The sequence below is a fragment of the Thunnus albacares genome, chromosome 1 (assembly GCF_914725855.1).
Source record: "Thunnus albacares chromosome 1, fThuAlb1.1, whole genome shotgun sequence".
Taxonomy (NCBI): domain Eukaryota; kingdom Metazoa; phylum Chordata; class Actinopteri; order Scombriformes; family Scombridae; genus Thunnus; species Thunnus albacares.
Window position 1 is genome coordinate 27728416 of NC_058106.1, and position 27832 is coordinate 27756247.

The window sequence follows — 27832 nt, forward strand, 5'->3', positions numbered from 1 at the left end:
AAATACCAACAGCAGACAATAAGTTACAACTTAAGCATCACATTTCATTAATTTATTCCGAAGCAACATATTAAGTTAAAGGATTTGGCTGACGATTTTCTACATTTTTCTTATTGTCAACAAATCTCATGTGCAGAGCCAAACCAACAATGAACTCATCCTACTTATAAGTAATGTGTTTGAATCCAAAGCCCGATATATTATACTCCTCTGTGCCATAGACCTCCGTTGTTGTCCAAGAACTTTTAAAAACTCGTCAGTAAGCCACACCATTGCTCTGGGTGACATGTTCCTTCACCACAAAGAATATGGTGATGTTTTTTTAAGAAATGGCTCCAAAACACGTTTTCAATGTCCAGAGTATGGTTCTGTGTAAGGTCGACTTTCAGACAGAGTTCTGTCTACAGAGCTCCACTAGCTTGTTGTGCTACATATCACAAGCACTTGACTTTATACTGAAATAAGTACATTTCTAAACAAACTACAGTGACTATAATCTTCATAAAGAAGGAACAGGTCACCCAGTGCAACGCTGTGGCTAACTGATGTGTTTTTTTAATGGTTTTTGGACAATGGAGGTCTATGGCACAGAGGTATATTAGGCTTTGGATGCACACAATTACTTGTAAGTTGGATCAATTCATTGTCGGCTCTGTACATGAAATTTGTTGACTATGAGAAAAATATAGAAAATTGTCAGCCATATCCTTTAATGTCTTCAGCCTTGTGTGGATGTGGGACCTGACCTGCAGTACATAGAGAGAGAATACACAGGTACTGTTTTTAAAACCTTCACATGAGCTTGGAAAGTTTTGTGGGACTGCTTGTATTAAAGGGACTGTGTGACTTTCTCTTTATTGGCTGGCCAATGTTCAGTGTGTGTCTGTCTCTTGTGTTCACAGGTTTACCAGTGCCGCTGGAGGAAGAAGAAGAAGAGGAGGAGGAGGAGGAGGAGGGGTTTACATTATCATGGTGTTGGCCGGCTGGAATGAGAGAGCCAGAGGGACCGGCCTTATTCTCTTCCAGTGGATCAAACAGCAAATCAAAAGACAGTTCTTCAGTCTGAGAAGCCTCTCCATGCTCTGCACAGCCAGGGATGCCGCTCTCCCCACCGGACACCAGTGGAGAAAAACTTTCTTCTTCACGGCCTTTCGGAGCCTCTTTATTATTCACGGTGCCATCCATGAGGTCACGTGATGGGTTGTCACATTCCGTCACAGGTTTGCCGCCGCAACTCGTCGAGACACCGGCACAGGTTTGTGGTTCTGGGACGAGAGTGTTGTCCAAGTCTGCGGGAGGGGAGGAAGCTAAGGAGAGATGAGACCCCCGGCTACTGGAACTCTCTCCGTCCAGCATCATGGAGTCCAACTCTGAGATTTTGTCAAGGTAAGCTGCATCCATGGAGGCCTCACTGGAAATCTGGAAACTATCAGGCTCATCAGCTACGAGATTGGTGGATGTGGATCCTTTCACTAAGCTTTCTTTACTTGCACCTGGACAGGGTTGGTCATTTGATTTCGATCTCGGCCAAGCACCCCAAAAGACAGACTTTGAGGGCTCCACGTCAGTATTTGAAGACAAGCCTTTGGGGAACTTGTGAAGGCTGCTGAATTGGTTCTCCATGGTGCTGCTACTCTTGCCAGGACTAGGAAGTTCTTCAAAATCAAGTCTCCTAAGATAAGACGCAGGTTTAAATGCAACTTTCTTCTCACGGATGCCAGGGCTTTTCAGTGTCAGAGACCGGAAGGCAGAGGATGGAGTGGAGGGCGAAAAGTCAGAGGAGGTGCTATACAAGTCCTCGCCTTTCTGGTTTCCAGTCAGATTCTTATTCAACTCCTTGTGGTCTGCAGATGGCATGAACATCAAGCTGTGATTTCTAGAAAATGTTCGACATTCTTCCTCTGGATTGCTGCAGATCGACCCCCTCTCGTTGTCGCTCAAGCTCCTCATCATCATGTTGACTTTCTGTTGCTGTGTGAGAGTTTCGGACCTGGCCTTGCTATTCCCACATACTTCCTGCATCTCAAGATATTTCTTTTCAGACGTTTTGGCCCGAGATTCAAGGTCCTCAATGTACTGGTCACTTCGCTCCAGAGCCCTCTTCAAGTGGTCCACATCACGCTCGTACTGCTGAATTTTTGCTTCCAGTGCTGCTACTGTGTAACGACCAAACCTGGGGAAAGTTCATTTTGTCTTTAAATGTTTGTAAAACACAAGTAGGGAAAAACAATGTCATCTTTTTCTTGAATACATTCACAGTTCATCATATATTTGTATGACATAAAACACTATTTTTTTTTTTTTTATTTGTCCAACAAAATGTAACTCATGCTGACTGTTAAAATAAAGTAAAACCGAGGTATAAATAAAACAATTAACCTTGTTTTTTGGAATATCAATTTAGATTGTGCTCTCTAAATACTGTTGATTAGACAAGAAACAGATTATCAACTCATACAAGTATTACTAACTTTTGCAATAAGTCACTACCTCCAACTTCAACAGGCATCTATAGGAGGAGTAAATTTTATTGTAAGAAAACGAATGCCACAATCTCTAATTGTTCATTTTGTGTGGGGGGGATTTGGAGGCAAATGCCAAATACTTTCACAAACTGTTTTGTCTCATACTGACTGGGTATGCAGGTGAATAAAAACAAAAGTCGCAGACAGCCTTCACGTCTGTTTCATGTGATCTTTCCTTACAGGCATCTAAATGTGGGAGACTTGACAAACTAAAAACATGTTTACTCTTTTCAAAATCATTATTCAGATAATTGATGACATTCAATTCCACATGCTAGTAGCCTAAGAGCACGGCTGGAACTCACAAAGCTGCTCATCCCTCTTCGGATAAACCAGTTTCTGACAGTATTTCGGACAGCAGGAGCAGAATGTAAATTTGTGTGTTAAATGAAACCATGAATACTGACACATACACACAAGCAGACATTAAAATCAGGTAAAGAAAATCATTCTTCTATCAAAGTCTTAAGCATTTAAGGGTCATGAACACATGAAAGATACTTACTTTTGAGGTGATCTGCTCGCCACCTCTGCTTTCAGTCTCATATTTTCTTGTACAAGGTCGACATTTTGAGACCGCAGTGCCTTATTTGCCTGAGGATGGGACAGTAACACATTTGTGACATGATTGATTACATTTCAATGAAAATCTGTCAGACATAATTTCTATGCTATACAGAGGCATCAAGTAAGCTTATCAGTGTATCTATTGAGAGATGTTAATACCTCCTTAAGCTTGTCCATGTCTTGCTTTACTTTGTCGCAAACATCTGTGGCAGCTCGCAGCTTGTTTGTCCATTCTTCCACGATGTAAGGGTCAACTCTTTTGTCATCTGTTTGCACTGAATCAATACTGCAGGGATCCAAAGCAGTCTTCAGTTGTGACTCCAGAGTTTGATTTTTTGTTTTAAGCTCCTCATTTTCTCTGATGAGCCCTTCAATTTCTTCCTGTTAAAGAGAAATTACATAGGTGGAAAAGGAAAAACGGATTAAACAATAACTCAATTTCTGTATCATCATAGCTCTTGGTTCTTCCTTGTGCTGGGGAAAGGTATGAAACAGTTTTTCTCTTTTTGTTACCTGAAATCTAGATGCTAGGATGTACTCCGAAATAATTGTTAGTTTCTTTCACACAATCTTCCAAATTTTGCTGAGGCATAAGTCAATTAGCAATTTGCAGTATGTCTTTCTGCTGCAAGTCAATAGCTGTTGTAATGCCAAGTGCTGAGATGAACAACCGACTGTTCTACCAAACACCAAAGCTGCTTCAACTGTTAAGTCTGTTAAACTCTGTTGATACAGCCTATGCTAACATTTTGTGATTAGTCCTATAAAGAGTCTGTTCAAGAGCATCGCTTGTTTTCACTGTGAAAAAATATCCTTGAATTTACTGCAACAATGGCATGATGGACCCATACCTCATACTCCCGTAAAAGAAGTTCTCCTCTGGTTTTTCTGAGACATTTCCTCATGGAAGGGCTATCATTGTGATCACTCTCATTTGTGCCTCCTGTAACAGAAGACAAGACACCAAACATGTATTAAAGTAATGTAGTGATTTATAACAATATGAAACAGGATTTTACAATTCTGGGAAGTTATCACTTTTTCATCTATCTTCTAGATTGATCACCAGGTGAACATTAGAATTACCATTCACATAAAAAGTGCAATTATTGGTCTAAACACAACCTTTAATTACTATGCAGCTGCTACCCAACAACATGTACAATAAGAGAATTACTATGAGAAGTGGGGATGTTGCCTACTTGCAGATAACTGTTGGATTTTACAGTGAAAACAAAGTCTTTAAGTCTTTTAAAACTTGTAGACTTCCCTTTAAAGTAAAAGTTTGGATAATACTGTTGACATATCACCAATAGCTGGATGAGAAGATTGAGAGGATTCTTTTCAGCACAAAAATTAGTCCAAGGAACATACAGCATAGGCTGAGTTAGCTAGGAACTTACATCTTGCATCACTATAGGGAGATAGCCCTCAATACATCATAGTCTCACCTGGAATTTACTCAATTAGGAGAGTGTGCAGAGGACAAGACTTCTGAGGTGTTGTGTGCTACCACTGTACAAATTTAAGTCACTAACATTTTGAGAATATCTTATACTGCAAGTGTTTTTTTTAGTTATTTTTATCAGGCAAAGTGATGCATTACAGCAAGTTCAAGTTCAGGTTACACAGAAGAACGAACTGCAGTAATGAAAGTTCTGATAGCATCTTTGTTTGTAATATCGTATCACACGACTCCAGGTCGTGTCTAGGTCTGAATCCTATTAGTCAGGACTGAGTTTCATGTTTGCATGTCAGTGTGGAATGTTTTTGGGCAGTTTGCAAAGAGATCAAATGTGATCAGCCCGACAAAGATTAGGAAGAAAGCAGGAAACCATTCATTTGGATAATTGAGAATTTAAAAAGAAAATCACCATCATCATAAAACACTGCATGGAGGAACAAAAACTCCATCAGAGATATTGAAGTTACCCTGGAAACAAACATGGTATTCGTCTGACTCAACATGGCTTATCTGAATATCAAATTTGAGTTTTCACAACTACTTTAACATGAGTAAGTTACAGGATGACTTATTTAGCGTGTCCTGATGACTCAACTGTGAGAAGCTGTAGGTAGTTGAAGCCCCACATTACCTCTTGTTTTGTGTGTCTGTATGGAGTTACTCACCGATGATTTCTCTGCAGGGGCTCTCTGCCGTTATGGGGACTCTGCAGGTGGGACACTGGCTAGCTTTCTTTAACCACATTTCCATGCAGGATGAACAGAACACGTGGTGGTTGCCACAAATGACCGGCTGCCTGACCTGAGGTACACAGACAAAATTGTGCAAATTATTAGTTAACTTTGGTTATAAGGTACACTAAGGTTAAGAAAACATCATTTGACGGTAGCTAACGTAAGCTGCACGAACTTGTTGTTACGTTCAATATGTACGTTGATGTTAACGTTACTAGGCAGCAGTTTATCTCGTGTGAGTACGTCATCTTTGTTTAACGTTAACGGTTGACGGACGATAAACAAGTTTAAAAACAGAGCGGCAGTTACCTTTCCGAGACATATCTGGCACGATATCGGCAAAGTCAGTGAAAGCGTTGAAGTCTGAAAGTTGAGAGCCATGTTTCAAAGAAATATACAGAATACACACACACAACACACACACACACTTCCCCAGAGGAGGTACAAATTTCCCACCGAACCCGCAGCGCGCCGAGTTCAGAACTACGGAAAGCCAAAAGGCCCAAAAAGTCAAAGCTGGACGAACGCAAAAATACTACAGTAACTTTAAACGTGACGTCCAATCCGGGCAATTAAGACTCTTAGTGAGCGTTACACCTGTTTGTGAAAAGTCAAACTGTTCCCGTGAAAAATGTTTGTTTTGTAAGCACGTTTAAAGAGACTCAACAGATGTGAAACCCATTTTAGAGGCATTTTCTATGGCATACAAGAAGATACGTCCATTTTTGGGGAGCATAACAACTCCAAAATAAACTGAAAGACACATTTCCTGCCACATTACTACCTCATCAAGTTGTAATGGTGACGCAGTTATCAAACAATTGCTTGTTTACACTTATTTTACACAGACATGGAGCAACATAGGATTCGTTTGGGGCTCTAACCAACCACCTGGTTAAGCTAATGTAAGTCGAATATTTAACTTACTCTATTAGTTTTGTAATGGTCTCCACCAACAATATCTGCCATTTGCTTGCTAGATATTTGACTGCATTCACCGGCTAACGCATAGTTAGCCGGTGAATGCAGTCAACAGCAACCTGTCACTGCTGGAAAGAGCAGTAACCTACTGTAAAGTTGTGTCCTGTCTTAAACCAAAACAATCGGCTAAAAGAGACTCCAAAGCTCTGTAGAGCTGCAGAACTGTACCATAACTCTCTGTGGGTTCATCACTATGCTAGTGATCCCATGACATTACAATTAGTCTATTATTTCATTGTTAAAAAATATTGATACTAGGGCTGCAATTACAAAATGTGAATTTGTTTGGTCTGAGAATAAATAACAAAACTATCAAGACTAATTATTAACAAATGTAAGAAGTGTAATTTACATACACCTCTTAAAACTTTAACTCTCTAGTTAGCCTATGAAATCAGCTTGAATCCTTCCAGAGCTCTACATCTATAAGTCTGAAATGAGAACTTGGGGGGTTTGACATACCGTAAGCTTACTTCAATTTGTTTGCAAAAATAAACAGGATTAGAATACATTATAAATGTGGAATCATTAAGATTCAACACAAAGGTATAGCTACTCTATGACACTTGCAAAAATACATAAAAAATGTGTCACTTTATCTTTAAATCTGAAAAATAAACAGGCTTAAAATAGCCTACATTGTAAGGATTCAGCATTGATAATGTATTTTAAGACACATTGACACAATCAATACTAACTGTTGGTCAAGTTCAGAATTGATATTTGAAATTTTCCCTTTCAAGCCTTATCTAACCAGCATCTCTGGATTGTCAGTATCTTGAAGAACATAGAAATCTGACATAAATTTACCTCTCTAAGTTATTTAATTTTCATGTTCCAACACTTTCACATACTACTACCAGTGAGTAATCTGTCTTATGGGCCACATTCAGCACATATGAAGTGTGGACACTTGAGATTACCTCTATTAACACTAAACATATCAAAGAAGAACAATTGAACTTTTACCCCCCGGACAGATTTTATGCTATACTTAACATGAAAGGTGAGCACTGAAAGTTGTACATCACACTGTATCATATGCATTTCCCAGTATACACATGGGGGATGCTTAAAATGGGGTGTGATTTGCATAAGAATAATACACTGGAAAATAAGTGTTCAAACTGAAACTGGAATAGCTAGTCCTAAAAAGAGTTTTCAAAGGTTTAATATTCAACTTGCAGATAAGGCAGCATACACATACTTCCTATTTGGGTTAAAATTAGCATGTAAACAAATATTCTTCGAGTAAACTTCTATGTATTATTTACACAATAACAGTTGTGGCAAAACTTAGAAACAGAAATAGGTTTCTATAGGTTAATGTGCTCCCAATAACAACTAACAATGTAATGTCCTAACACAATGAGGTCTTGTTTGTCATATTTATTGTTTTCATTGTTTTGTCATAATGCTACATATATAAAATTCATCATAAAATTAATATTTTATTGAAATATCAAAAAGAAAAACCTCTGCATCAAAACATGACACTTTCTTACTTTTTCTAAATTTATTTAATACCAAGATGGCAATGTCTAATATTTTGCAAACCTTTGTCTCAGGCAAATTTATAAATAATGATACAGAGTGATAATATTAGCATAATTTCCACTACAAATGACATCTCCAGCACAGTTTATCCCTCCAGAGCCATTACTCAAACCAACATGTCCTGCGCTTCATCGTATCTCAAACCAGGACATCTTCTCAGAATCTAATATGATTAGAATTGACTGACTGCAAAATAAGCTTGTACTCTGATCCCAGTTTGAAAAAAATAATAGTTGTTGGCTGTTCACCGCAATATTAAATAGATCACAGGCCACCGTGTGTTGTCACTCATTTGTCATTGCACCATTTGCTTATGGGAACGTCTGCAGTAATCATTAATATGTTTGATTAAGACAAAGTAAGATACATGTAATATCAGTTGACATTATTCTGATATTACCTTTTAATATCACTGAATAAGAATTTATTAAAAAGCACACTGAGTGTGAAACAACATATAGACATGTTTAAACAAGGAAATATTCAGACATACAAATATTTTTAGTAACTGATGATCTGATTGGACAAGAAAAAACCTGTGGATGTGTTTACCATCTTACAAGCTTTTATTTAAGCCCATATTTGTCTCAATCTCATAAATGACTTCAGAGAGCACCTGACACACATGATGCTGCCAGAGACACTTTCCGCCATGCCACAAAATACCTTCAAATTGTAACTGAAGTGGTTCATGAATTTGTTACTTGGAAACTCACTCTAGAATAACCAATAACAAACTGAAATGAAAGAAATACCCATTTTCAATAGGTCCCATTGTCCCTCTGAGATTGCATTGCTTTGCAACAGGCTAGTCATTAATTGGTGACAGTCAATTAATCACAGCTGGTAACAGACGGCTGCATCTATTGATCTTGTCCGAGCACTTATTTTTCATCCCTAAATGACACCGATTGCCAGATTTGACCAGCATGTGTAATGGACAGTGAAGAACCAATGACCCGAGTGTCAGTCTTACCACTGGTTGGGATCTGGATCCCCTCCCCCCCATCTCTCTGCAAATAGCATCTTTACCATTTAGCTTGGAAAGGTTTAGACTGCCCTAAGAGCACAGCAGCGAAACAGTGCGCTCTGGTGCTCAGATGACCTTTTCTGTTTAAGGCTTAATCTCTGACAAATGCTTGCTTTAATTAGCCTGATACCCCCTGCTTAGACTGCTACCCCACCCAGCTCCTCTCTCGCTCTCTCTTACTCTACTTTTCTCTCTCTTCTCAAGACTCCCTTACGGGAATTCTCAAACACACATCAATGTCATAAAGATAGGAATGATTTAACAGCCAGGTAGCCAAAGGTGGGAAAAAATGTGGGAAATCTGCTTTTAAGGGAATGCTTTTAAGTCAAGTATGATGTTCAAAACACACAATATATGTAAATATAAAAGAGGTTCCTACATTGTTGGGATTGAACAATATTACTCAAAAAGGAAACGCCAGCCTAGTTATGAGAAGGTGATGTTTGAAACAGACAGTATACGATATTACAGTGATTATTGTTCAGTGATGATGCTACAGACGATGAATATCCATCAGTGTATTTTAAAGTGTGACAAAAAAAAGAGCAAAGCACAGAGAAAGAGGTAATGATGAGGACATCATGGTATAAAGAGTATAAAGATTAGCCAGTTCACATTAGGAGGTTTAAGATAACATGCAACGGCAACCTGCATGCCTCATCTATTGATTAGCCACTATCAGAGACTAGAGTATAGCAATGTGTGTTTGTGTGTGTGTGAATGTGTGTGAATTCAAGAGAATAAGAGAATGTAAATACTTAAAACACTATTCAAAAGTGTCAATAAGTAATTTTCATTTTAATGTAACATGCTATCCTTTACTCTGAGTATCAACTTAAATGGAGAATTTATGTAATATTTGAAAATAAATAATTAACTGTAAATTGTAAGATGTCGTTAAGCAAAAAGCTGTTTCCTCCGAAGTTCTAAGCATTAAAATGAAATTGGGCAAATGTTGCAGATCACTTTCCCAACACCAATTAAATTAAAACCTCGTCAAGCCTCAGCTTCACCAGGAGACTGCAGCAGATCATGCATCCCTCCCACTGCAGTAGCACACACAAGTAAAATAGATGCATGGCTACAAATCCCTGTTTTATTGGAAAGGGGCCTAATTATTAGGATGTAAGTCAGGCTGTGACTGGAGGGCCGTCTCCTTGATGCAGGCCTGGTTTATATTTATCCCCTCCTCTGCAGCTGCAGCAGCAGTGCCACCATCACTACCAGTAGTGTGTGGCGCTTTTATTACATCGCCCACAGGCAGGTTCAGCCCTTTCACAGTCACACACACACACACACACACACTCTCTCTCTCTCTCTCACACATCCACACAGCCTGCAGGACTCGCAGCCAGTTGAGTCCCCTCCACAGCAGAGTTACCCCACATCCCCATGCAGCCCCACATGGGCCCTTGGGACAGTGGAGGGAGGGAGCGGGTATTATGGTAATACTATACCCTGCTGCTCCCTTCCCCTCTCCTGCAGCACAGCTGGGAAGGACCATCATTACAAGTATTGTAGCAATCTGTTTAAGAGGGACACATTGGAGAGGTTGGGTGACAGAGAGAGGATGAGTGCTGCATACATAGATCACATAAAATATGATTAAAATGTGTGTGAGGGGACCAGGAATAAAATGCAAAACTTGTTATGAACACCTTATATCAAGTCTACTGTCAAAATGGCCAGCTGTAAATCTCTATTTTCCCCTCTTTACTTTTTTATTTTATTAAAGGTTTCTTATGTTGAGCTGGTCATATCTCAAGACAGGGGCCTGTGGCACATAAGGAATAAATAGGACATAAAGTACTTGAATCTCTAATGCCTCATATACCTTTACCTATCCATATTGTAGTGTGTCATGAGCTGGAAATCCATTAGAAAGTGACAGAAATCAAATAGCCTTGCAATAGTGCAACCGTGCTGCTCTTATCGTCAAATTACTCTGATTTCACCAAAAAATTCTCCAGACAATTATTTTTAGACACAAATGAAATTCAGGAGATATATCACTTGAGTGTTAATGGTAATTGATAAAAAAAAAGCTATGATGCTCACATGAACACATATCTCAATGCTCTTTTAAACACCTGTTTTGCAATAGATTAATGATTATGGATCAACAAAGTCTGATTCTGGTAGCAGATTAGAGCTTTGACAGGTCGGTCAATCACTCACTGTCGGATCAGACTGCTCAAAGCCATCCGTCTACATGTCTTGTTTTGGAGCAAAAGAGAAGGCCGTGATTCATCCTCAGACTCGATCATCCTCGCAGTATTTTTAGGAAACAGAGATATCCATTACATCCTTTTTTTTTTCTCTCGCTGTGCCCTCCTTCTCTTTCTATTTTCAGCACTGTTTTGAACAGAAAGTTCGATTGATAAAGCACAGAATCTATAACCGTATGCACAGAGGTGAAGGGTTATTGAATAGTCCAAAGATGAACTATTAAAAATGCATATTATCTCATTATTCCTGCTGCCAAATAACTGGAAACTATATATGCCACAAGACAGAGAATGATTCTCTTCTTTTTCTTTTCTTGGCCTGACAGAGGGCATGTGAAGAAGAGAGGAGGGAGAGAGGGAGGGAGGGAGGAGAGAGGTCTTTTCAGAGGTCTGCTCTAGTGCACTAATGTCCCTGAAACCTGAACCCTTATTGGATCTGAAGGGCATTATAAGACAGGCATCGTCCACCCCTGTTTTAAGGTGAGGATTAAAGGTGAGTGTATTACTAACCATCCTAACAGCATCACTGTGTATGACATTATGTTGGTGAAAACACAGTGATGTTTAATAGCTGTATGTTTTTTTAACCTTTTTTTTTTGTAAAAACAACTACTAAAAGTGAGCAGGTGAAATAATGTTCAACGGAGACGTTTGTCAGCACCCACCCCCCCAACTCCTCATCCTCACCACACACACACACACACACTCACCAGGAGGCCTTATTAATTATTTGTAGCCACTTGACTTCATATTGTGCTGCCAGTGGCTTGGTCAAAGATTATAATTACCACTTCCCTGTTTGTATCATTTTCCATCTCCTGTGCTTTTAGTGCAGTATTACTTCGCTTGTCCCTCTCTCTCCCTCTCTTCCTCCCTCTCCCCCGTATACACAAGACCAAAAGTGCAGGCACATCATTTATTGATAAGACAAAAAGAATGTAATGAAATTATCAATGTTCTTGAATTAATTATGAACATGATTAAGAAAGCTAAAATCTCAGGAGCCGGTCTCTCATTACCCATTCACTCTTAGGGATTGCTTTCATTCAGGGAAGGAGAGGCGAAAAAGCCTTCCAGCAGAGCCCACTCCGGCTCAGCCCTTCTCCCTGTGTGCCTGTCCCCTTGTCTCCGCTGCCGGGGCTGATTGACCAACCCTCCGACAGACCGGCTGCCAGCACGCCCCGGACGGCTCTCTCGCACCCATGCTTGTTACTGTGATGTCGCCAAGCACAGCCAGCTGCCTCGTGGCCTCTGACGTTTGCGTGGAAAAGAGAGGATGTGCTCAACCTCCATGTTCTACATCTGCGTGCAAGCTCTGGGGTCTTGACCCTCCTAAAAAAAAGAAACGTTCAAGGTAAGTGAAACTTCTCAGACTTCTAATTAAGCTTAAACTGTCACTTGTCAGGTGCAATTGTCTTAGAAAATTATTTTTGTTTCATCTGTTAACTGCAAGAAAAAAATTAGCTCCACTTTTATTTCACTACATAAAAACATTATTTTGATCAGTGAGTGAACTCTGTTTAACTAATTGCAAATAAAAGTAATAATGATATTCTCTTTAGGATGTAGTATCACCAGAAGGATGTAAACTATTGTTTGATGAGAAAAAACTGAATCAGTGGTCACCCAGAGTGATCAAAGCATTCTATACAATACTCTGGTCAGAATAAAATAGTATCTTTTTTATGATATAATCCTTTTGTTGGATTGCATTCACTGTTATTTTTCCACTTGCAATGATAAACTCTACTTCAGTCATTTATAAACTAGCTGTTTCTAATGTGGATTTCATTTAAGTGGATTTATCCCACCTGTGTCAAGGCATCTTCTTTTGGATTACTTTGAATTATTATTGAATGATGGGAAAATTGCTCAATCATTGCGTTATGTCAGCCCCTCGGCCAAAATGTACCACTGTAATTCAGATTTGACATTTAAAATACAAAATTTTAAACAATATAAAAATAACATGCAGCTACAGTCATCCATGTTTATGTGATGTCTTCAGATGTCTGTGATTTTGTTTGACGAATCTCTGCTGAAAATGTTACTTCTGAAAAATACGTGTAACGCCCATTTTGTAGCATGCAACGTCATTTTTAATATGAGAGTAGCACTGCACGTTAAACTAATTTCAGTGACTATCCATTTATATTCAGTGAGACGAATAGAAATGCTCTGCAGAGCAACATATCATTGGTTCAGTCTATCTTTCTTCTGCTCAGTCACATGGGACAATATATGGGGCAAATACTCCCCAAAGTATTGGGAGTTTCAAACAAAGTCTCAAACCCACTGTCTCTCTCCTATTCACACCATCTCTCTTTATAACCACCTTTCTAGCTTTCTCTACACATACACACACTCAGACACAAGCTTGCATACGCACATACACATGCTTAATCATAACAGAGATACAGAAATACCAACCTGTGCATTGCTTTACCTCCCAATACAAACAGAGCATACACACACCCGCACATGTGCTTACTGTAGTACTGTATATTCACACTACACAATGTTTCCACCACAGCAAGCTTCAAGTTATTATTGTAAAGACACTCTGAGATGAATGTTTGAATGATTAACTATTTACGATGAGATACAACACAACACAAATTCTGACCTGATCACCTTTATTGAAAATGGTATTTGGTAGTTTTGTGTGAAATTCAAAGCAGTGTGATATATATGCTCTGCTCCCCTGCCACTATAGAGGGATAACTGATAGCTTTTTTTTTCCGTCTTGAAAATGACTTCATGATTTCTGCTGCAGTATCAAACAAAAGAAAAAAGATTCACTGGGAGACCCACAAAAACAAGAGAGAAAGGCAGAGAGATCTCAGGGGTTAATGGCAATCCTCCTGTCCTAGGGATTGATCCAAGTATTGGATCGCACATAAAGCTGCAGTTACTGGATATTACCCTGCCGCTATCAGCCTGCAGTGATGGCCTGGATAAGAAGTGCTTACCAAAGAGGATGCTCCTCCAGGGCAGATACGGTTTCCCAGCCCTCTGGGAACAACAACCACATGCCTGCTGCTTGCTCAGGAACTTTCTACCTCATCGAGTAAATCCAGGGGCCTTATCAAGTTACTGGCCTACTGAACTGCTCGAAAAAATGTTTAAACCTCCTCAGATTTTGAGCTTGCGTAGGGGCAGGGCAGCAATTAAATGGCACCTGTTTTTCAAAGATAAGAATGTTGATTATTTGTTTGGCTTGTGAATTATGTTGGATGGAGTGGGGTTATCGCAGATTCAGTGACTGAGCTAAGTAATGGCCAGAATGTAATTTCATAGATTTTTTGCAGGCTTAGATTTCAGAGTTGCTGAGTTTTTCTTAAAAGAATCATAAAGTTTACTCTTTGCTTCATGCAGATTTCTTCGCTGAACTTGGCTTTACTAACCACTGTAATTGCTTAAAACCCTTTAAATAGGCATGCTTCAAGAAACTGTCCTCAAACCAGCCCTGCCTGTATTCCCTTTTGTGGTTTTGCTTCAGATTTGTATAGGGGTTAGCTGATTCCAGATCTGCGCCAAGGTGGGCAGCTCTACCCCATGAGCATCTGCTGTATGCCTCTCTGTGGTATTACCCATGAAGCACCTGGCTCATGCCACACGCCAGCAACTAGAGCCCAGATGGCAGCTAAGCAGGCTAATTATTTCAACACAAAACTCTGATGTCCCACACCAGCACTGTGGGGCCACTTTGGCACTCTGCATTTCTTCTCTCTGGTTACGCCAAAGAGGATGTCTGCCATGGAGCTATAAAGATGTCAAGTGGGTAATCATGGTCATAGACAGGCCCCGGTGCAGTACTTGGCGTCCAGATGTAAAGAAACAGAGAAACAGAAGCATTTGGCGCTGGTAGGATGGTGCATTGTCTTTGCCCACAGTGCTCATTGATGCAGATGCAGGCTCGTTATATTCCAGATTAGACAATAACATACGTTTTTGTGAGCATTGCTTTTGATTCAGACATGAATATAAGCACCACAAAAATGCTTATTCAGAGTATAGACAAGATGTCATAGCTGTGTAAGCAATTGTAACTTTTTCCAACTACATGTGAACAAAATATGAAAAGTAGTACAAGTGGCATTTTGATGAACAGGCAGACATTACTCCACATGTGATTTTAGACTCTGACTGACTTGGTGTAAGATGCATTCGAGTGCTTTTGTAGTATGGGACTCAATCAATATCGCCTCATTCTTTCATTCATTCATGGTTAGCTTGTCTGTCCCCTGGTGGCTGTACAGAGGTATTGTGATGTCTCCAGATGACACACTGAACCAGGATCATTGACTTGTCTCCTCTAAAACACCGCTGCAGGAATCTTCTCATCCTCTAGGATACAGTGTGGATGCCCCTGTTTGAATTACAGCAGCACCCTAAACTCAAATAGTACATCTTCTCTATCTCTACTCTACATCTTCCCCTCTCAGGCTGTCCAGCTGCCTCACCACTGTTGATTCACTCTCCAAGAATGTCAGCTGACAGTTACAAGCTCTAAAGTACTACAACAGCGGTGCACTGCAGCCTTTAACCAAATTATGCCTGGTGGTCCAGTAACAGAACAATATCTTTATCTGGCATCAGAGCTTGCTGTTTCTCTCTACATCTTCTCTGAGGTTGATGAAGTGTTGCCATTAGGGCCCATCTCTTGCATCCACAGCCGCATCAGAGGCAGAATTGGCTGCGCTTGATAAAGCTGGCACTTAGAGCAAGGTGCAGGCCCCCACAGCGATAACCTACTGACTCCAGCATTAAAGACTCCCCCAACGGGAGGACGGCCTACATCATTGCTGGCACTAGTCTGTGTATTTTGTAATTCTGTAGCCCTGTGTGCAGGCATTACAAATATACTTAGATAAATGTAGAAAATGTCTTGAAAATTATGAAGGAGTTTAAAAAGCTAAGGACCTTGTGACCTCCAAAGGGTCATAAATGATATGATATGATATGATTAAATTAATTGAAAACTGGATATTTTTCTAAAAAACAAACAAACTTGAAAGCAATATTTTCTATTATTTTACACTTTTTAGAAGCTCTGCAACTCTCAAACTAAATTTTATAGTAAAATGTATATCTATTATAATAACTAATAAGATTCAGAGCAGTATGTAAAAACTAAGCATTCATGTTTAGAGATATTCGGCCATTATTTACAGTTTTACACGTGCCGGAAACTAGAACCTATTGTTGCATGTTTGGAGACTCCAACTCAGAGACAAATTAGCTGAAATAAAGCAATAAAGACTCTAATTTGTCCCAGTACGATTCTACTTCATCCTTTCACCCTCCTCCTCCTCTTTCCCTCTCCTGCTCCTCTCCCTAAAGTGTATCCCATCTGCTTTGGGGACCTCTCGCCGGCATGCAGGAGCAGGATAAGCACACCATTTCCCTGTCAATACTTTGCTATTAGCCTCTGCAGATCCATATATCACTGGGCTGTAGGCTATGAGCTGGTGTAGGGTGTTCTTCTTATCTGAATGGCTGAGTCTGAGGTTCTCCTCTCTGCCCTCCGCTTTGATTTATCCAACTGGTAGGTTAATGAGAGATGGAGCCTGCCCCTTTATGTTTGCCCTGGGGTGGTAAGAACATGTGCATGTGAAGGGTTGGGGTGAAGTGTGAGGGGGCTAAAGGATGTATCCTAAAGTGCTACAAAAATGAATCCAGTCTTTTAAAGTGTATCAGCAGTAAATGTAGATGAAGAAACAAATGGGAAATAACTATCAATTGAGGAACTGTAAAAGAGTAATGCTGCAAATGCTTAAAAGCTTGTTTGAGTCTTTGCTGAATGAAACCGGTGAAATTATTACCGGTTAAATTATTATTTAGAGGAAAAAACACAAGTTTGCCAGTATTCTTTGTCCAGTAGCGGTGCAAAGCTAAGCTAACTGTCTCCTGGTTGAAGCTTCATATTTCACAAGCAGATGTGAGAGTAGTTTTGATCTCCTCATCGTAACAAATAAGCATATTTCCCAAAATGGCTAACTATTCCTTTAACACGGAATTGTAACGTTTAGCTTTAGCTAAAAGTGTAACAAGTAAAGTAGAAAATGAGGGAGACCAAGGTTCAATTTTTCACCTTTATTTTTTAAATTTTTGTCCAGTTAAACAAACACAATGGACAATTGTTTTTGCTGGTGGGAAGCCAGTGAGGGATCACATCCTTGCAGCTGCATTAATGACTCCTTCTGGTTGGTTTGGCACCTGCATGGATCTAGAGAAAAAGCAAAACCTCCTGGTAAAGTAGAAAAAATGATAATAATAATAATAATAATAATAATAATAATAATAATAATAATAATAATAATAATAATAATAATAATAATTAAATAAAAAAAATAAGCAGGAAACCAAACATTTAATTTTCAGGGCTATAATGTACAGTGTAATGACAGGCCTGCTGTGGTGGGATAAAGGCTGTTTATGTGATGGCAGCTGTGACAGCTGTATGTTGTATCTCTTCATATTAATGGACAAAAGGTGACATGAGTATATACTATATGAAAATAAAAGGCCATCTTAAAAAGAGATGTGTAGCTTTTGAACACTTCCCTAGATCAGTGAGTTACATTGCCTGTTACATCAGTGTGTTTATGACCTGCAGATATTTGGCCTCAATCCAAGAAGAAACTGTCTAATGAGCAAGCTGTGTCAGTGTCTCTAGCAGCTCCCTCTCAGCAGTCTGCCTGTACAGTTTGCAATGTGTGTGTGTGTGTGTGTGTGTGTGTGTGTGTGTGTTTGAATGCAACAGAAACTCTTTATATTGAAGGCATTTAGCTTTGGGATAGAGAGGGAGCACAGGAACCCACACACAAGCACAACAGGGGAAGACAAACCACTGCCAGATAAATGTCCTACTTAGCTATTACTGTACACTGTAGTACATTTCAACAAGGAGACAGACCCCTCCCCCTGCTTGCTTTTTACACACACACACACCTTCCATGAAAATATCTAGCATATGGTTGTATGCTTCTAGCTCGTATCCCAAGGCCAGTTTCCCAGCTGGTTCCCTAAGAGGACAGAGTGAAGGGGGAGAGAAACGAAAGAACGAACAAAACACAAGAAAGAACAAGAGATAGACATAGAGGGGAAAAAGAGAAAGAGGAGAGGAAGGAGGTGGTAACATGCCTCCTATCCCTCCTCGGCCAATGGCAGATGTATCGTAGGTTCGGGCTGTTAAGTACCTGATAATTAGTTTGCCTGTGAGGCATCAGTCATTATGTATCTGTAGTGACTAACAAGGCGCTATCGGGGATGGCAGCTTTTCTCTGTGATTTAACACAGGGTCTTACAGTGAGGCTGCTACACCCTTCCTTCCAGATTTTAAAAAAATAGCAGAACATGCTGCAAAATAAGAACACACTAAGAGCCACTGGCAGCTCTGTTTCCTAAAAGAAGATCATGCAAATTTCCTAGCACAAGAGCCACTTATTTGTGGCCAACATCTTGTGGCCCAAGAGATGTGGATGAAACCTCTGGGAGATTTCCTATTAGTGGACCTTGAGCTAAGAACATTTTTGTCAAATTCGACCATATGAGTTTTAAAGATCTGGATGTATTGTATGATTTTCAGCTTGGCACTACTGGTATTGTTTTTGTTTCAACAGGTCATATGAATATACTCTCCCAGTCTTTGTATTGATCCTGGATGTTATCTCTCTTGCAAGGACAGTGTAGTCACAGTTTGTACAGACACTGTTAGTACTGACCTTGAGTCTTGTCTATTGAGTGACACACAGGAGAGGTTGCATTTAAAGCCCACCCAATAATGATGTCATCATCATACACATAAAAGTATAATAATACAGATGGAGGACATTTTCATACTCATCAAACCATTCAGTGACCCTTTGTGCTGTATATGGAAGCATATGCATTCATTATGGTTCTCTACTCATTTATTCTCAGTCTCTGTATGGTAGTAGTGTCACATACACGCTTCATTCTTATGAAGATGCATGAAATGCACAATGCATGAAACCGTTTACTCCTGAAAGATAATTACTGTACATAATCATTATACATTTCATTTCAAAGATATGCCCTTCAATTAGTTTTTCTTTTTTTGAGGTGACTGTAATATTCTGGCATGTTGTTTTTTTTTTTGCCTGCATGAATGATATAATTTAATTTTTAAATCACTGTATACCCATCTGAATTGTTATCTTATCTGCAGCAGGGTATTTTTTTAAAAAAATTAAATGGGCCCAACATCAAAGACGTGAGACATCTGAAGGAGAGAATTGCATTATAGCAAGATAAAACATATTTGTCTTTAGATCCTGTAAACATAAATTACAAACCCTCCTCTCACCGCTGCCACTCTCATATATGTGTGTGATAATGTGTGTTTCGTTTGAATTCATGAAGTTTGGAATTGTAGAAGTAGTGTCAGAAAATTAATCACCACTAATCACCAAATTAATCATAATTTTAGGGATTTTTTTATTTTTATTTCTCTGGTTCCACCTTCTTAAATATTAATATTTTCTGGTTTCTTCAGTCTTCAGTGTTGGTAAACTGCATATCTTTGGGTTGTGGACTGTTTGTCGGGACATTTTTCACCATTTTTTGACAAATGACTTAATTGATTAATCGAGAAAATAATCATTAGTCACAGCCCACAGAGTTTTTGTGCATTTTTGTGATTTGACAGCAGTTAGTGTTGTGTATAAGATTTAGGTGAAATGAAGTAGAATACTTGCTTACTTATATAGGTAAAGGAAGGAAAGATTATTATTAATCTAGATCTTAAATTGATTTGGTTCTGCAAAGGACAAGGAATTACAAAGGTATGTATCAAATATCACTGTGGGACAAACAGCACACATACAAAATACCCAAAACAAGCATAATTACTTTCTTACAACTCCTGAGAATTAGATCCAATTCTAATTTGACACAGCTGGGAGCTGAAAGAAACCATTTTGCATACTCCTGCTAATAATCCGAGGGCCCTGCAGACATCCTGATTGTTGTGATTGCTGCTCTGCATTTACTTTTAACAGTCAATAACCTGCAAAGCAACATTGGATTCTGCCTTGAAAGGGTTAACATGACTCTCATGTACCACCACCTCAACATCCATCATGTTTCTCTGTAACCAGATCATAGCTTCAATCACAGGGAAGATTAGATAGTAGTCTATTAATCTCCCATATTAAGCAGATCCATTTGTGAAAGCAAACGGCCCAGAGAGGCCATCCTTTCACTTGTTGTCTCTAAATCTGATTAGCAAGCATAATGACATGTTGCTGAGGGTCACAGGAGATATAGATTGGTCCTGCCTGCATCTCCACTCTCACTGGCTGGGGTGTTGCAAGAATGAACAATTTTATGTTCAAGGACTCCTGGGGATTTCTGTTGTAGTCACCTAGTATATTGAACAAGCAAGATAATGAGAAGTGGGGTTCATTTAGAGTATTTTCATTTGCAAAACACTGCCGGTGTATTTTTGTTCCCTCTCATCATTTTACATATTCTGCAAATTTGGGGAAAACAAATAAATACATTGCATAAATCTAATGCAAATAGGGTTGGCATCTGCTCAGGTCTCAACACTCATAATTCTAAGAGCAGGGTAAGGACATGTTTCATTAATAAACAAACAGGACACATTTGCAGCATTATCTGGGCAGTCTGGCTTTCCAGATGGAGGTCTAAATAAAAGAGTAGAAGTCCAGTCTGTGAATCTGTGCTGTGATGATGAATACGTCTGTCCTTTCAAAAACACCTGCTACAGTGTGAGTGGTGGAGCGGCAGTAGAAGAAGTATTCAAATCCTTTACTTCAGAAAAAGTAGCAGCGGAATTTAAAAACACTGCATTACAAGTAAAAGTCCTGCATTCAGTCCTGCAAAGTACTTAAGTAAAAGTACAGAAGCATTATCAGCTAAATGTACTAAAAGTATGAAAAGTAAAAGTACTCATTATACAGAATGGCTGCATTAGTCTTATATTATAATATCAGTTATATCATTGGACTATACGGATGCTTTAACGTGTAAGTAGCATTTTAATGTTGTACCTGATTTGAACTACTGTATATATCACTGCATAGTTTAATCTATAACAATGCATCATGTTTAGATATGTTACTTGTTTTTAATATTCTGCAAAATAATTTGCAACTACAGCAACATTTTGGACAAAAGTGCAATACAATAATATATTAATAATAATATACACTCAAAGTACAAAGCAGCATAAAATGAAAATACTCAAGTAAAGTACAAGTTCCTTAAATTGTACTTAAGTACAGTACTTAAGTACATGTACTTCGGTGTAGTGAATGCTTCTGTATATAGGTTTCAACTATATGTTACGAACAAAATATGACAAGAAAAATCGAATCAATCTACTTCATCTGGTTCAGTAAGACTGCTTAGCAGCTGTTAGTGGCTGATCAATGATGAATAATATAGCAGCATGCTGTACTGTACATTTTGTTGATTTCTGTGTGCACTTTAAAGTAATAATTTGACATTTTGGAGTATATTCACTTTTTTGCTGAGAGTTAGATGACAAGATTGAAACCACTCTACATATGTACAGTAGGAGCCAGCAGCCGGTTAGCTTAGCCTCGCATAAAGACCGGAAACAGCGGGGAAACAGCTAGCTTAGCTCTGTCCAAAGGTAACAAATCCACCTAACATCCACTTAAAACATCATATCTTGTTTGCCAGGCAACCAGCGGACACTCCAGGAGGTCACCGGTCCCGGCCAATAGTCTATCATATGACCTCCTGTAAAGTGACAAATTGTAATTTTTACACAATGGTTTTTGTGCAGATTAAACCAATGAGATATAATGTGCTAAGTAGTGACATTTAGAGGTGCTGGTTGGTGGATTTTATTACCTAAGTTCTGACAGAAGTAGGCTAGCTGTCCCCCCCTGTGTCCAGTCTTTATGCTAAGCTAACCAGCTGCCGGATTAGCTTCGTATTCAACAGACAGACATGAGAGTGCCATCAATCCTCTTAAATAACTCTCAGCAAGAATGTGTCAAAAGTGTACTTCCCAAAAACTGCTGTTGAACTGTTCCTTTAACATAAGTTTAAGTACTAATTGCTCATCTGTGGGTTAAGAAAAGAAACTTTTGATGTTGTGAAAAGATTTTAAAATTTGAAAAATGAACAGTCATCAAGCTAAAAACAACTTCTTCATTCAAAAAAAGTTGACACATCAAGGATAAAAATGTGTTAATAGCTTTGTGTATAATTTTATACAGATTACATTATGTTTGACCCAGGAAGACAACATGTTTACCTCCCCTCTACAGTGACTCATTCAGAGGTCACGATGTCAGTGACGATGATGAAGATTATGCGAATGATGTCACTGGTCTTAATTTAGCCTTCTTACCTCAACACACACTGGAAGAGAGCTAGCAGTAATGTTCTGTCGGGTATCTGGTGTCCCTCTCTGACTTGGCAGGGACAAGGAGGAGAATCAGGAGGAGGAGGAGGAGGAAGAGGAGGAATATCCGGTTACAGCAGGGAGCAGCGAGCGTAGGGACAGATCTGTTTACTTGGGGAAGTTAATTGATTGGGAGGAAAGGTGGTGAGGGGAGAAAGGAAGAAAAGTGGTGGAGGGGGCACAAGGAGAGGAGGGGAGGGGTCACTGTGTTCACCCACATCTCTTGGTATTGATCATGTGACTGCTCCTGCCATAACCTCCGATATTCTTCTGTGCCTTTATTGCACCGGAATGCCAAATAAGTGTTTCTTGTAAAAACAGCAGAGGAAAAACAAGCCGAGCTCAACGAGAGGGCCAGACAAGGCAATGAATCGTTAAGGTTTGGTCCACTCATTAAGATCAATTTTTACCTTTTTCATTACACTTTGGCCTCAAGAAAGGTTATGTCACAGAATATATTCCACTGTACTAAGTAGGCTTGTCAATAATATCTATATTTAAATGAATCAATACCTTTGATCCAAAAAATTGGTATTTATCTGAAACAAATATTTAGTATTACTAACTTGACAAAACCAGCAAAAATTCACATATTAGAAGTCAAATAAAAAGCTGACACAACAAAGAGGTGGCAGATTGTGATTTTTCCCTCACATTTAAAACTTTTTCTATGTGCATGTACTATAGTAGGCTGAGAGCTGCTACTACACACAAACAAAAACTGGCAAAGTCATGCGCACTTTACCCATCGAGGGGAGATAGAGAATGAGATGGAGAGCAGTCGAGTGCAGTCGGCATGCCGTCCACTTTGTATTGGAAAGACCACATTAATTATTTAACGGCGAGGCTGCTAGCTATTATTACAGAAAAACAGTGGACTGCATCTGGACACTTTCCTCGTGTTTGTATGTCAATATACACCTTGCCCTCATGGGCACACCAGACCGATGTGGAGCTTACATCTTAAAACAAGGGCACACTGAATAGGTCATATTCACAAGGCATGGTGCAAAACTCGCTCTCTGTGTTGAAACATCCAGTTAACAAGTTAATCAGATGAATACAGTATGTCTGAATGAGAGGAAAAGAAACAAAAGTATTTTATGGACTGCAAGGTTTGTCCCACCATTATTGGAGTGTACAGTATATCGTTCCGTACCACTTATGTGTGTGTATGTGTGTGTGTGTGTGTGTGTAGGAGAGAAAGAGAATGGCACACAGGTATAGAGCGGAGCTAGAAAGAACTGGAGGACTAGAGGTGAGGGGGAAGTGGTTGCTCACATTTGTTTGCAGTGTCATTTTTAGTTCTCCTCTTCTTCAGTGTTGGTCCGTCCTGCCTAGACGGACATTTCTCTGTTATTCACTCTGAGGTTATGGTTTTAGATTGAGGGCAAAGCCCGAAGCCTGCTGTTTGTTTTGAAGGAATCTATTGTCAATACAGAGCCGGCGGAGCTAGAATTGTTTGCAGAGTTAATAGTGGTTTGATGATGTCATTCTCAGTGACCTGAAGAGAAATTGACCCCTGTTGTGTGAGTATTTCTAAAATGCCACCTGCACAATTATGGTTGCAGAGTCCCTGGGCTGTTGTATGTAGGGTTTGTTTTATCTGAGACACACGGATGTGAACACACACTCACTCACACTCACACACACACACACACACACACAGAATGTGTACTACCACAGTTTAATTTGCTGACCCATACCTCCACATCTTCTGAAAACATGTTCGTTGAATGTCAGTAGAAATTAGGTTCCCCACAGTGATGATGAAATAATTTATTCATCACGAGTAACTTAGAGCATTTCACCGTGAACCTTTTACAGATACTGTATGTATCCATCCTTTTTGCCACAGCATATAGTAACAGTGCTAAAATAAGACATTTTCATGAGTTCAGTTCTTAAGATTATTATCATTATTATTATTATTATTATTTACCTGAGCTACAAAAAGGGGTTTTGCTTACAATTACACATGCAAACACAGCAAGAAAGATAGATATTGTGGTTATAGGCAGAAAGGTATCCATGACAGTCTAAAAGTGCATTCATCAAACATTCACTATTGTAACTCCTGCTCATGTGTCTTTGATGCACATCGTCTAAAACATTTCCTGTTAATGGATCAATTGTTTTGATGGCATCTCCATATTAAACTATAAAAAACTGTTTTTCTTGTATTAATTTAAATGAGACTTTGTTGTTGATTTTTCCAAAGTAGAAAAATAAGAGAAAAAAATTTAAAAAGGAGGGTTAGAAAAAGGGAGTGACAGAGGAAAGCAGAAAGAGCAAATCCTCTAGAGAGATGTATAATTCATGCCCATGACACACTACCAGGCATTATGTGTGTGTGTGTGTGTGTGTGAGTCCTACTGAATACTGTTTTATGCTGTAGGATGATCACTGTTTATATGCTGAATCCCTGTCTCCATGTCTTTAGGGTTCAGGTAGCCAACAGACTGGATTTAGCCCAACCAGGACCTGAGTCGGTCACTTGAGGCGCGACATTATTTATTTTACAGGTGAGCTGTGACTCAGTGTGTACGTATTGTGTTCATTGCATTGGTCTCTGTTAGCACTGAATCTCAGAATCCCCATATATTTTTCTTCAGTCTGTTTCTGTGTCTGAGACTATGAATAATAAAGGAACAAAAGGGAAACAAGTGAAAGGCCAAACTGAGGCCAGATTCCCAAAATTTCTAATATTTTTTTTACATTAGATTTTTATTTTTTCATTTGAGAATGATTTGTATTTATAAAAAAATATTCTATCTTTCTCAAAGAAAAAAATCTAAACTGTACTTGCTGTAATAAACATTTATGAATTTAGAAAGACATTTTACAATATTTTCGTGTTATTACCGCCGTCATTTTTCTTTGCTGTTGAACACATATATTGATAACATTTTTTATGAAATTAGCCAGTAACTGATTTATCTTGTCCCATGTCTCATTAAAAGCAGTTAGCAAACTTATCACTTACACCTCTGTAGTCAGGTACTTGTTCACGTTAACATAAAGTGTTGTTTTCTAGGTTGCTGCTTGGGAGCAAAAGAAAGAAACTGGTGAGTAATTGCACTTGGAGCATCCTTAATAACTTCCTAAAAAATATTCTTAGCAAACCTTTCACGGTTTGTCTTTAAACTACTTTGTGAAACTGGCGTCTGGTCCAGTGAGAACTGTAGACTGACCTATATGCTCAAAAATCATCTGAACTTGCCCAAACTCTAACTGAGTTTCATATTACCACTGTGATGTCCCTTTTCAGCAAGAAAATGTGCCACTGTTTGGGGAAAAAAAAGTTATAATGGGCTTTAAAGTCACCTTTTCAACTTTTCCAGTTAAAGCTCTATTTACACATACAGTATGATGTTACAGATACACAGATAAGACAAATTCTTCTGTCAACAGACTGAAGGAGACAAATGACCTCAGCCCTTTAAAACAGGTCATTTTGCTCATTTCTTCCCTCACATACACTTTGAAATCAGTAGAATTGACAAGTGCAACATTCATTTTTTCATGGCTATATGTTTACTAAGCTAAATGTTTTTTTTAAGTATGTATGTACCAGCTGTATGATGAGAGCAAAATACTGCATGGCTGCACTCGTCACTTTATCATGAATTATAAAGAGACAGAATTCCTGTGCGTGTGAAATGGCATTGTTCACAGTTTGTGTCACATCAGTGCATGTTTAACTAGGCAAAACAAAAGCTTTTCAATATTTTAGTGCACAGGGACTGAGTGAGTGAGGAGACATGGCTGTACTGCTGTTCTGCCTCCTCCTGTCTCGTCCTCTCCTATCTGGTGTCCTGTCCCCTTCCATCCTCTGAAGTGCTCTCCATCTCCTCTTAGATTACACCACCCTGAAAAACACCGCCTCAAAAACCATTCTCCAACTCCGCACCCCCATGTCAGCCCAATTTTTACACAACAAAGCCTACAAGAACTGACTCCCAACCATCCTTCCTCCTCACTTATCACTTCTCCATCTGTTCTATACAACAGGCTACATTAGTTTCAGCGTACAACCCTTTTAAGCTCCACACTAGGTTTGAATAGTGTGAGCTAAAACGCAGTGTTAATCAAACTCTAAACAGGTACACTAGGGTTTGGGTCTCAGAGGTCCAGTAAAAAGGCAACACTACAGAAATTATTAACATGGGGGCTATTGAACAGATGTGGGAACAGAGACACAAGAGGAACACAGAAATTCAGAGAGAGGAAATTGATGAATAAGAAGAAGCCCTTCCTTTATATGTATTTATTTGTAGTTGAATGAGCTCACATGCCATTAGGCCTATCACCCATTTCCCATATTGTTCAGGGTTTTTGCACTTGGTTCTGTGACCGCAGCTTAGACTGGGGTCCCTCATCCGCTTGTATGTCTGTGTTCCTCTGCTGAGTCAACCACAGAGAACGTCTTAACCGCTCCCTACAATCCACTTTGTGTCCTTGTACAGGGTCTTGTCTGATTAGGCGTTGGCTAATTAGGTCTGACTAGCCAGGCTTTTAAGTCACACGCCATCTTGCGTGAAGCCTGGTTAAAAGTTGACGGATGCACGAGACATTAACTGTTGAGCAGAAGAGTCACTACTGATGGGACTTTCACTTCCTGACATGTTGGAGTGGTCAACGTCCAGGTGGCAGTGGTTACACCTTATGGCTGCCATTTGAAGCAGCCACCAACACCACCACTCAAAAATGTGTTTAGTTTATTCTTATTTCACTTTATATATATTTTTACCTTCACTCTGTGGAATGATGTATGTGCACAGTTTGACACTAGACGACTGTTTTCACATTTATCTGCTGAAAGTTTCTCTGTGCTCTGTGCTTTAAACCTGAGTTTAAGCTGTGTATGCACAAGCATGATTTTGTGACATCACAACTAGTGTTGAAGCCAATCATGGTCCAGGACTTACACAAGAGTGATGCAGAAACTTGAAACCTCTAGTGCAAACACTGAGAATGTACTTTTCAGTGAAGTAGGAGGCATCTTGTGTCCAGCAGTTAAATTTTTAAAATGAACAATATTTGAATTTTCATTAAGTGCGGATTTTTAATGAGAAAATTAAGAATCCTTAGCTAGGTGATAAAACATATCAGACACAAATTACTCAAAGCAGAGTATTTTTATATGTCTCAAAACATGTCTGGTATTTTTATTAATATTCTGGATGATGTTTTTGGACTGTTTCTGTCTCCTATCCAGTGTCTTTGAAGGTTGCTGCTCGTCTGACGTCACCTCTTCTGCAGCATCATGTTCAACGCTGGTCATCAAGCGCCATACCTAATGCAG

At 39.2% G+C, this 27832-nt stretch overlaps 1 protein-coding gene and 1 long non-coding RNA gene across 2 annotated transcripts; one reads left to right on the top strand and one right to left on the bottom strand.

Annotated features, from left to right (window-relative positions):
- Positions 1 to 345: 345 nt before the first annotated feature.
- obi1 (ORC ubiquitin ligase 1) lies at positions 346 to 5769 on the bottom strand. Its single transcript, XM_044352570.1, has 6 exons — positions 5601 to 5769; positions 5223 to 5358; positions 3944 to 4035; positions 3252 to 3473; positions 3031 to 3119; positions 346 to 2173 (listed from the first exon to the last, which is right to left on the bottom strand). The coding sequence occupies exons 1-6, from the start codon at positions 5670 to 5672 to the stop codon at positions 793 to 795; spliced, it is 1992 nt and encodes a 663-aa protein (XP_044208505.1). The 5' UTR covers positions 5673 to 5769; the 3' UTR covers positions 346 to 792.
- A 35-nt stretch (positions 5770 to 5804) lies between these two features.
- On the top strand, positions 5805 to 27832 carry LOC122982932. Its single transcript, XR_006403559.1, has 6 exons — positions 5805 to 6196; positions 11414 to 11580; positions 12121 to 12441; positions 24968 to 25049; positions 25562 to 25592; positions 27746 to 27832. It is a non-coding gene; the product is annotated as an uncharacterized LOC122982932 (long non-coding RNA).

What these genes read in the sequence shown, in the direction of transcription:
- obi1 (XM_044352570.1), bottom strand. Translation starts at nt 5,672, where the DNA reads ATGGCTCTCAACTTTCAGACTTCAACGCTTTCACTGACTTTGCCGATA. An exon ending in GCCAGATATGTCTCGGAAAG is followed by an intron (nt 5,359 to 5,600) that starts GTAACTGCCGCT and finishes TGTGTACCTCAG; the next exon opens with GTCAGGCAGCCGGTCATTTG. An exon ending in CCCCTGCAGAGAAATCATCG is followed by an intron (nt 4,036 to 5,222) that starts GTGAGTAACTCC and finishes CTTCTGTTACAG; the next exon opens with GAGGCACAAATGAGAGTGAT.